The sequence below is a fragment of the Arachis duranensis genome, chromosome 3, assembly GCF_000817695.3.
Source record: "Arachis duranensis cultivar V14167 chromosome 3, aradu.V14167.gnm2.J7QH, whole genome shotgun sequence".
Taxonomy (NCBI): domain Eukaryota; kingdom Viridiplantae; phylum Streptophyta; class Magnoliopsida; order Fabales; family Fabaceae; genus Arachis; species Arachis duranensis.
Genome location: NC_029774.3, coordinates 117,527,256 through 117,538,624, shown reverse-complemented (window position 1 = coordinate 117,538,624; position 11,369 = coordinate 117,527,256). Strand labels below are relative to the sequence as shown.

At 36.4% G+C, this 11,369-nt stretch overlaps 1 protein-coding gene across 1 annotated transcript; it reads right to left on the bottom strand.

The window, feature by feature from the left end:
• Positions 1-71: 71 nt before the first annotated feature.
• LOC107480479 (beta-ureidopropionase) lies at positions 72-2,557 on the bottom strand. Its single transcript, XM_016100623.3, has 6 exons — positions 2,284-2,557; positions 2,002-2,109; positions 1,493-1,681; positions 1,181-1,408; positions 872-1,096; positions 72-608 (listed from the first exon to the last, which is right to left on the bottom strand). The coding sequence occupies exons 1-6, from the start codon at positions 2,410-2,412 to the stop codon at positions 243-245; spliced, it is 1,245 nt and encodes a 414-aa protein (XP_015956109.1). The 5' UTR covers positions 2,413-2,557; the 3' UTR covers positions 72-242.
• Between the last annotated feature and the right edge of the window lie 8,812 nt (positions 2,558-11,369).

The window sequence follows — 11,369 nt, the reverse complement described above, 5'->3', positions numbered from 1 at the left end:
CTTGTACATAGCCAGCAATGGAAATTCTTTTGTTTCCTTCTCTCTATCTTTTCCTGTTTCCAATTTCATGCTTTTGAAATTCTTTCTGGGAACTGGTTTTATTATTCCAATATGCAACATAGAAATTTTATTTGGAGTTGCCGCACTTGGCAATCTCACCACAGACTACAATCTAAATAACTAAAAAAAGCAGTGAAACACATAATAATTTGTAGTTTAGGACCATATTACATAGATTACAATTACAAGGACTTCTTGTGCAACAAGGGGTCACTGATTATCTGAGGCTCAAAGTCTGGTTTGACATAGTGAGCTAGTGTATCTGCATACATATCGTACCTAGCAGTCATTCTAAAGCCCCACCGATCTTTCACCTGTCTGCACAAGTTGAGATCCATGTCTGTGATTAATAAGCCATCCCTGTTCCGGGACAGAGATGGCGTGCAGGATGAATCTGGTGCTGAAACATGGCTTGATCCATAAAAGTGCCCGAAATCGGCGTGCGCTGGCTTCCCGTCACCAGAAGTAAATGCATTAGGGAATGTCTCAGTCCCAACACGATTGATTGAAGCAACAAAATAACTATTTGCTATTGCAGCATTTCGTGCCTGAAAAACAGTAACACCTTTTTAAACCAAATCTCTACTGAAAAAACAGTACAAAATCAAAATAGAAGGTTAAGCAGCATCATTGACGTGTGCTAATTATCTCATTCATTAGTCATTCAAGAACTGATTTCGTTCTGATTATTGACTTATAGGCATTAGCATCAGATCATAGCTATTGCCACATTATGCCACAAAAATGTGCCAGATTCAATTTAAGAACCAGAGAGGTTTAGAGTAGTTTAGTTAATTATAGAGCAACTGACCTCTATTGGCCACATTGGTTCGCTGAGTTCACCCACAGTAGCAGAAGGGTTGAAAACAATCTCTGCACCATTTAGGCCAAAGGCTAACCAGTTTAATGGATGGTGCCTACCATAGCATATGTTAATGGCAATCTTTCCAAATGCTGTTTCAAATACAGGGTGGCCAGTATTTCCTTCCATATAGTATGTGCTTTCATTGAAGTCTCCAACTCTTGGTATATGGTTCTGCCAAGATGTTACGTGTTCATGACATAGCCACAACGGATGCATTAGCAATAAAATTAGAAACATAAAAGTTTATACAGTTACCTTTCTATGCTTTCCTATTACATTGCCGTGATTTCCAATTACAACAGCAGTGTTCCAAATAACCTCTCCATGGTTAATATCCCTCTCAAGGATTGGACTTATAATAACCATGTTATATTTGAGGGCAAAGCATTGCAAAAATTCTGTTGATTCCCCATCAACAGGTTCTGCAAATTCACACCACCTCTTCTCTCGTGTACAGAAGGCAAATGGCATCATCCATGCTTCCTGCAATGAAAGTATATAAAACTATTTAAGACTTCATATCACAGTATAAATCAAACAGTAAACATTCATAGTCATGAAACTCACTTGCAAGCATAATATGTTGACTCCTGAAGAACCAGCAGCTTCAATTATTGGCCTTAGTTTATCAAAGATAGCCTTCTTCTGGTCTGCAAAATGAGCAGTTGTTGGAAGGGCAATGGAGTTCTGAATCAAACCAACCCTCACTACACGAGGTTCTCTTAATAGTTCTTTGTCAGCTTGAAAGCAGAAAGCCTGAAAGATTCAACTTAAAATCATCAGAGCAACCACTAGTACAGCAGAAATAGCCAACAGAGTCTCTACTTTCTATTCTGACAAAGAAGCCGTAGTTAATTAATGCATTAATCTAAAACCATCTCACAACAGCCAGAGAAGAAACAAAAGACTAGTCATTCCCATGTTCATAGTCCATGGAGTGAGTACACACGACAGTGGTGAAAAATGGATAGATAAAGTGAAAGAATCCAACATTGTCTTATGTACTCATTTTGTGTATTCTGCATAAATGAAAGAATCCAACATTCCATTCATCTGTGAATGCAGAAACATCATACCTGGAGGTCAAAACCATGCTCAGCAGAGAGAGTGGAAGCTAATTCAGGGAGAACAATTGTTTCAAGTGGTTTTCCACAATTAAGACCAGTAAGCAAACGGCTCACTTCCTGCAAGTATATGTATGATCCATTTCGAAGAAGCATGAACAAAGATTAAAATGCAAGAAAATACAAATCATCAATCGAATTTTCCAAATTGACGATGGATTTAGGGAACCAACAAGAAATGCAAATTTGGTCGATTTAACTAAGGGAAAAAGAAAGGAATGGTAAGGGTATTACGTGGAAGAGATGGGGTTTGAGATTATCCTTGAGAAGCCGGTGAAGTGAGTCGTAGCCACAGATTGAACCCTTCGAATCATCTTCATTGCTCATCACTTGTTCTTCTTCTCTGCGTTTGGTGTCGTCCATATCTGTTGCTGCTTCTGTTTCTGCACGCTCTCAAATCTCAATCAGCGTTGGTCAAAGATTAGAGTGACAGCTGATTACGTATCTTCTTCGTTGGCAACACTCATCATAAACATGGAATTGAATAATTCTCCTAATGAATTATCCTAACAAAAAGTACGGAGAGAAAATAATTTTAGTATATAATGTATATAATAAAATTAAAATAAAAAATTAAATTATTAATTATTTAATTTTAAAATTTAAATTTTAAAAAATTAAGATTAATATGTCCTTTCTTTTGTTCAAAATTATTATTTTTTTGTTTCTCTAATTTATGGTTATATTAAATTATATATTTATCTCTTTCTTTTTTATTTTAATAGTCAATTTAGGATTATCATTTTAATAAGTATACGAATAATTATTTTAATTTTTATATAAATGATTATTTTGATTGGATTGGATTTAGTTATATATAATTAAGATATGTTAGATGTTCAATTTATTAGGTATGCGAATGATTACTTTTGGAACCCTGATAAGGAGACAATGAAGAATCTTTAGTTAAATCTCAAAATGGTTCCTGGCGTCGTGCACTAAAATCGTTTCTGAGATTCTAATTGCACCAATTACGTCCCTGAGATTGAAAAAAGTGTACTATATTAGTCCCTGATCCATTTTTCATTAACGACGTGATGACATTGTATGATGACGTGGACTGTAAGTGACACGTGTCACTTCATGATTTGACCATGTGTAATGATATGATGATGTGGTGACCAATGATACGTGGCATGCTGACGTGAATGATTGTATCACGTGTCACAATGTTATTTGGCCAAGTGTCCGTTTGTGCCACGTGTTATCCATTATGTCATCGTTGTATATGCACCAAATTAGTCACTCACTTTGCATTAAATGACTCATTTAAGTCCCTGAAATTGAATGTCGTGCACCAAACTAATCCCTTCAACAATTTTTTCTCATTTTTTTCTATAAATTCAAAATTCTCAATATTTTTGAATGCATTAATTTTAATTCTATTTTTCACATGTTCTTCAAATAAAAGTGTTTTTATAAAATATTTTTTCTCTTGCGAATACCTTAACCGCCGACTTAGAGTTTACGTGAAGGCTTTTCAAGCATCTTCGCTACCATCTCCGACCTCCTTCAGTACTTTTATAAAATATTTTTTTCTTGCGGATACCCCTAATAACCGCCGTCTTGGAGTTGACGTGAAGGCATTTCAAGTTTCCCTCATTACCATTTTCGACCTCTTTCGTCTAGACTGCAGAGGTCAAAGATGGTAGTGAGAGTGCTTGAAGTGCCTTCAATCTAACTCATTTACACATAACGAAAACATGTATTTCATAAGAAAAAAATGTTTATTTTAATTATTAATTTCTTGTTAAAAATACATTTTTTATGAAAAAATGTGTCTAATCAATCATATAATTATTTTTTTATAATAACATACTTATATATTACAAAATTTATCAATGTTAAATTATTAAAAAAAATTATATAATTAAAACTAAAATCTTAAAATTTTTTATGAAAGTACTTGTATTTAAACGATATATGAAAAAATAGAATTGAAATTAGTGTATCCAAGATATTAAAATTTTAAATTTAAAAAAAATGAGAAAAAATTGGTGAAGGGACTAGTGCACGACATTCAATTTCAAGGACTAAAATGAGTCACTTAATGCAAAGTGAGGGACTAATTTGGTGCAGACATAATGGATGACACATGGATGAATACTGTTGCGACACGTGACATAAACGAACACGTGACCAAATAACATTGTGACACGTGGCACAACCATCCACGTCAACATGCCACATGTCACTGGTCACCACATCATCATACCATTACACATGGCCAAATCATGAAGTGACACGTGTCACTTACAGTCCACGTCATTATGTCATGTCATCATGTTTTAGTGTATGACGCCAATCTCAGGGACCATTTTAAAATTTAACTCAAAGAATCTTTGATAATGTGTATAATTTACTGGTTATGCAGACCATAGATTACCTAAATTCAAAAAGTCTCATTCAGTTATTTCATATCAAATTTTAAATTTTAAATCCTCAATTTTAATTTTCAAATTTTTAAAAAATTCAGTTAGTTATTTTAAAAAAATAACCATCCGAAATTCTAATTTAGTAAAGCATTTCACTCCAGTACTCTCTTCTTTTTCAATCGACGGCCACCTCATCAGACAAATGAAAATATTAAACAATGTGAATAATAAATATATCGGATATTCAATTTACTAGATGTGCATATAGTTATTCTAATATTAAGATTTAGACTGATAATTTGGAGTGTAGTGTATTTTTTTTGTTGAACTAATTTTAAAATCTATTATTCACATTGTTCACAAAAATCATTTAAAAAATACTTTAGTATACTTTGCACAAACGTATATTTTGTGTCCCTTCAGGAAGTTGATACACAAATTTTTTACGTTGAACACAAAATTTTTATTTATTTTTACCTTTAATATTTTGTGAATTTTTCAAATCTACCATTCTTCCGCCATCTGTTCCCTTCTTATCCTTCACTCTCACCAACATGTTGTCTTTTAATATAAATAGGATTTGTGTATTTTGTTGAGTGTATTATTTACTAAACAAACCAAAAATTATATATTATTATGTCTATATCTACTTGTATATTTGTATTTATATCTTATTTTCTTTTACTCATTAACCAAACAACCTAACAGAACTATTCTCATGCTACTACTAAAAGCCAGGTCATAAAAATAAAACTCTTGTTGCATCTTCAAGCTTTCTCTTGACATCCAAAATTGACCGAGAAACAAAATTATATGTACTCTTCAAGCCCAAGGAACATTCACCTTACTCAGCTAGTCATTAGCTCATTACAGAGAAAGCACTTCACAACCCCAAGAGAGAGAAAGCACTTCTCCAACAGCGACATATTCGTCCTTGTATATCTCACTAGTCACTACAAAACAGATACAACCTTGACAAATTGTTCCTACTAGGAATGCCAGGTGTTACACAATACAAACGAACATGATAATTTTTTTAAATTATTAAGTCTAAATAAAATAGAAAGAAGTTTCAGAAGATAAAAACATGTGTATTAATATATATAGAACTTGTCTAAGTATCATTCATTTGTTCAAAAAACATAATAAAAAATACTTTTATAGTTTAATATATTTGATAAAATTTTAATAATAAAAATAAAAATATTAAAAAATAAATTTTTTTTATAAATTTTAAAAAAGATGCTCAAAATCGAATTAGCGGACCAAATCGATCAAACCGAACTTAAATCAGATTCAAAGCCCATTTATATAAACCTAATAACTATCCCTTCTTGCCCATTGCTTCGGTGGAAGCACGCAGAAAAGAGAAAAATTACGTCAAAACCTAATACTAACGTCTCTAAAAATTCAATCATCCATAACTTTTAATTCGGAACTCCAATTGATGAGCCATCAGTGATCACGCGTTCGTTTCAGAATTCTCTATAAAATCCATGAAACAATTTGGTAAGAATCTAGCGATCTTTCACTCAGCCACTCTTCCCTAATTTCGAAATTTAAGGTTTTGATTTTGAGAGATTATGTGATTTTGATGTTCTAGGGTCGAATTAGTTCGTGGATAGTATTGGGTTTTGTCCATTTGACTCGTGAGTAACGATAAGGACTCAGCTATGGTGCATGTCCCTAGATCGAAGCTCCTCCTTACCCCACTGCCATTGCCATCCCTAATCCTGCGGAATTTCTCTCGATTTTGGCCTTTGATGCGCCTCTCCGCTGATGCCCCTTCCGGACCTGCTTCACCACTCCTCCCGCCAAACACCTTTGCATGTGCCGCTTCGCATTCATTGGGTTTCTGTCGGAACTGTCATGAATCTCCTGGCGCATCCCTATTCTGCCGATAACTACCCCTTCGTTGTCCTGACGCAATCTGTGACACTGCCCGCTTGGCTGAGCCTCCTCCTCGGTCCATGTCTCCTATAACAATGGCTTCAGTGTGGCTGTTATTGATTAGTTGGTGAACTACTGTGGGTTGATTCTGCTCCTTATCTTCCGCTGGTGGCTTATTTAGGGTTTCTGTTTCAGCCCTCCCAGGTAATCTCTCCTCCCTTCGCAGTTCTTGGTGGGTAGTTGCGTCGGGAACCATGTTAACTTGAATATGCATACGTTGATGTTGTACACCTTGAACGTGCTGAATTGTTGCGAAACTTGCTTCTGTTCTGATTGTATTCCTAACTTGATCAGGCGGATTCATTGTCCACTGTCTCCCTAGGTCATTCCCCGCTGCCATCGCTGCCAGTTGGTGAGCTAGCTTGTTACCATCCCTTGGAGTCCAGGTAGCTCCTACTTCTGGAGTCTCTTCCAGCAATTGGAGAATGTCACGGAAGAATGCATCCGCTTCCGCTATAGGCATTTTTGACTTGATTGCCTGAACCAGAGGTAAGCAGTCTGTTTCAATTATGCACTTGGGTATTTGTAGATTTTTTATGAGTATGAGTGCCTCCCTGTATGCCTGAGCTTCAGCTGTTAATGCTGAAATTGTCTTGAATGTTGCTGTAGTCCCAATGATGACTTTTCCTTGCCAATCCCTGACTACCACTGCTAGAGCAGCCGTACCTGTATCCTTGTGAAAAGCTGCGTCTACGTTCGCTTTCAACCTATTCCTAGGCGGAGGTCTCCAGGTAATTCTCCTTTTCTCACCTCTCCTTACTGTTTCTGATTTGTTTTTTGTACTGGATTTCTGTGTTGCTTTCTAAAATTCTGCTATTAGACCCTCTGATTGAATAATAACCTTTAGTGGGCTGATTTTTTATTGTTGGAATATATGTTGATTCCTTGCTTTCCAAATGCACCAATACACACATCCTAGATTGCATAATATATTCGCTTGTTCATTCCCTGTTTCACTCCTTATTCTTATAATTTTATCCATTATCCACTCTCCAAATGATCTTACATTAGAGACCGTAGGCACCATTTGAATGCTTGATCCGAACCACACTGCTCTAGTCCACGGACAAAATAAAAGCGCATGTTCCATTGTTTCTTCCTCTCTCTGGCATATGTTGCACATGGGTGTCTTTGTAATTTTTCGCTGATATAGGTTTATATTTACTGGCAGAATTCTATGCACTGCTTTCCATAAAAACATTCTAATCTTTTGAGGCACCGGTAGTTTCCAAATAGCCTCCCAAACCTCCCTCCAATCCTGACTAGTCGAAGCTTTGCAGATTCTTCCCTCTTCCCTTTAGTCTTTCTCTTCCTTCGTTGCATGATAACCGGTTTTAACAGAGTACTGCCCATCATTTTTGTGCGGCCAAACATAAAAATCCTTTTGATTGATCAAGCTTATGGGAGTTTTAGTTATTAGATCAGCTACATCTCTCGGAAATATGTCCGTGATTTTGTTTCTATCCCAACCCTCCCCTTTTCTTATCAGCTCACTCACTCTTCTAATACCGCCTACTCCGCCTGTTCCTATTTTTCCTGTCCCAGCCACCCAATTATCTTTGCAAATGTCTACCTCCGATCCATTCCCTATACTCCATCTTCCCTTCCTTCTAAGAAAGTCTCTTCCTTCCAGCAGGCTTTTTCATATCCACGATGCGTTTCTTCCTACTCCCGCCTCCCATAGGCTGCAATTTGGGTAATAAATTGCCTTTAGAGTCCGAACTCATATAGCATCCTCCACATTTAACAGCCTCCATGCTTGTTTAGCCAAGTGTGCTATGTTTTGGAATTCTGAATCTTTGAACCCCAAGCCTCCATTTATTTTGCTCCTTGTCATTTTTGTCTAGCTCTTCCAGTGAATGCTTGTTTCCTTTCCATTGTTCCTCCACCAGAATCTGGCTATTGCTGCTTCAATTCTCTTGCAAAAGAATTTAGGGAATTTAATGATATTCATGGCATAGACAGGAATCGCCTGTATTACTGCTTTTATTAAAACCTCCTTTCCGACTTGATTTAAAAGCTTCTCCTTCCATCCTTGCATCTTGTCTAGCATTTTCTCTTGTATCCACTCCAATGCCTTATTCTCGGATCTTTTCCATCTCGCTAGGAGTCCTAGGTATCTTCCCGGATCCTCCTATGAGTTCATTCCAGTGATCTCCTCAATGTTCACCCTCCTTTGTATTGATACCAGCCTTCCAAAAATCAGCCCGGACTTGTCCGTGTTAATTCTCTGACCTAATGCCTCTGTATATTTGTTTATAATCTGGATAACTTGATAGATCTCTTCTTTTTGCGCTCCTGCAAAAATAATACAATCATCACCAAATAAGAGGTGAGTGATGACCCGTGCTGTTGGAGCAAGCCTAATTCCGGAAATGAGATTTTCCTTCATCGCCTTTTCCATGAGGATAGTAAAATTCTCGGCAGCCAAAATAAATAAATAGGGCGACAGAGGATCTCCTTGCCTGAGCCCTCTTTGTGGATAAATCTTGTTTGACAACTTACCATTTATTTTGAATCTATAACTAGCACTTTTCACACAGCTCATCATCAATCTGACCCACTCTTTGCTAAATCCGAATTCTTCCATTACCCTTTGTAGGAAATTTCATTCCAGCCTATCATATGCCTTGTTCATATCCAACTTGATGGCCATGTCATTGCTTCCATGATTTCCTTTTATGTTTAATTTATGAAAAGCTTCCTGTACTATTACTATATTATCCTGTATGAGTCTTCCTTTTACAAAGGCACTTTGAACCGGAGAAATAATAGCATCTAATACTTTCCTTAACCTCTCCACCAAGACCTTTGTAACAATCTTGTACATGAAACTGCAACAGCTTATAGGTCTAAGTTGATTTAGGCTTTCTAGCTGACTCATTTTAGGTATCAACACAACCGTTGTTTCCCCCAAGTCCCCCGGTAAGATGCCTTCTCTAAAAATTTGTTTGACTACTCCACACACTTCTTTACTCAAAATATCCCAGTGTTGTTGAAAAAATAATCCATTTAATCCATCTGGGCCTGGAGCTTTTAAACCCCCCATGGTAAACACTGCTTCTTTAATCTCCTCATCCGTGATGTTTGCCATTAACTCCTCATTCATCTCTCTTGTAACTCTCTTAGGAATTTCTGTTACGCACTCTTCCAGGTTCCTATCTCCTTCCGAAGTAAAGAGCATAGTGAAATGTTTTTCTACCAATCTCATAATATTAGCTTCCCCTTGTATCCATTTTCCAGTCTCATCTCTCAGCTTATCAATTCTATTCCTAATTCTTCTCTGAATAGTTATTGCATGAAAGAAAGCTGTATTTTTATCACCCCACTTTAACCATTTCAGCCTTGATCTTTGCCCCCAATATTTCTCTTCTTGTTTCCAAAGTTCTGATATTTGGTTTTTCAGATCTCTTTTCCTTCTCTGCTCCTCTTCCGTCATACCAGCCTCTTGAATTAGATGTAGCTCTCTTTTCTTCCTTTCTATTTCTTTATCCGCTCTCTTGAACTTCCTGCTACTCCATTCCATCAGCTCTTTTTTGCATCTGCTTCTCTTTTTTATGAATTGATTTCAGCAATTTCCATTTCCTTCATCCATTTGCCAGCTCCTCTTGATCACCTCTTTGTACTCCTCATTTTCTGCCCAATAGGCCTCAAATCTGAACTCTTTTTTCATCCGAACTCGCCGCTGTATATCTAAAATTAAGGCACAATGATCTGAACTCACAGCCGAAGAGGCTCTTAAAGTGACATCTTAGTATATTTGCAGCCACTTCCAATTCATTCTCTAGTGATAATGTTATTTCTAGGATTACTAAACCATGTATATTTACTGCCTTTAAGATCAACATCTATTAAACTATTATCATCTACAAACCTTCTGAAAGTTTCTAAATAAATTCTTAGTTGTGGATGAATGCTAGCTTCTCATCTTGACTTAAAATATCATTGAAGTCCCTCAAAAAAGCTTGAGGTACATCCTTACACATGTTGCTTACCGTAAGCTCCTGCCACAGTTTCCTTCGCTTTTGGAAAACTGGATTCCTGTACACGAAAACTCCCTGCCAATTCAAATTGTTGTTAATATTAATATTTGCTTTAATGTAATTATCACACCACTCATAAACCTGAATATTAGTATTAGATTTCCATAACAAACAAAGACCACCGGATAAACCCTAGGGTTCCACGCAAAACATATAGTCAAAATTAAGCTTTCTTCTTACCCTATTCATTTTTTCCTTACTAGCCCTAGTTTTCATTAAGTACACTATTAGCGGCTTAGCTTTTTTACATAGTTCGTATAACTCAAAAATTGTCGGGGCAGTCACTATTCCCCGACAATTCTAGCTGATAATACTCATGACTGAGGTTGGGGCATGTTGAGGCCTGCCTCCTCAGCCATTTGTATTCCCCTACTCAAACTAGACCCTTGCACGGCTAACTCATACTCCCCTGTATTTAGCATTGTATTGCCATTCCTCTCTTTCTTGTGCTCCTTGTCCTCTGGTTCCTCCTTCCCGTCCTTGTATATAAGCATTGGCACGTTCCAGTTCTCACGTTTCCTTTTCAGGCTCAACTTTAGTTCCAATTTCTTGGCTAGCTGTGATTCCCAGTCTGCATGTACTTCGGTTGTATTGTCCTCATCTTCATCACTTGCTAGTTCCACATAGTAGATATCTCTATGGCCTGAAGTAGTCAGATAGACAATGATTTTTTTGTGAATAATAGACTCTAAAATTAATCTAATAAAGTAAAAATACAATATACTTCTAAATTAATTATCTAAATTTTAATATTAGAATAATCAGTACATCGAGTGAATTGAATATTCAATATTTTCATGGTCTACTTATACTTTTTTAAGTATGATTTTGGTCCCTAACGTTGAAGGCTAGAATCGAAACCGTCCCTCATCTAATTTTTTATTTAGAATCGTCCTTAACGTTTTTTTTCATATTAAAATCGTCCTTTTTATTTTTTTGACAAAAATACCCT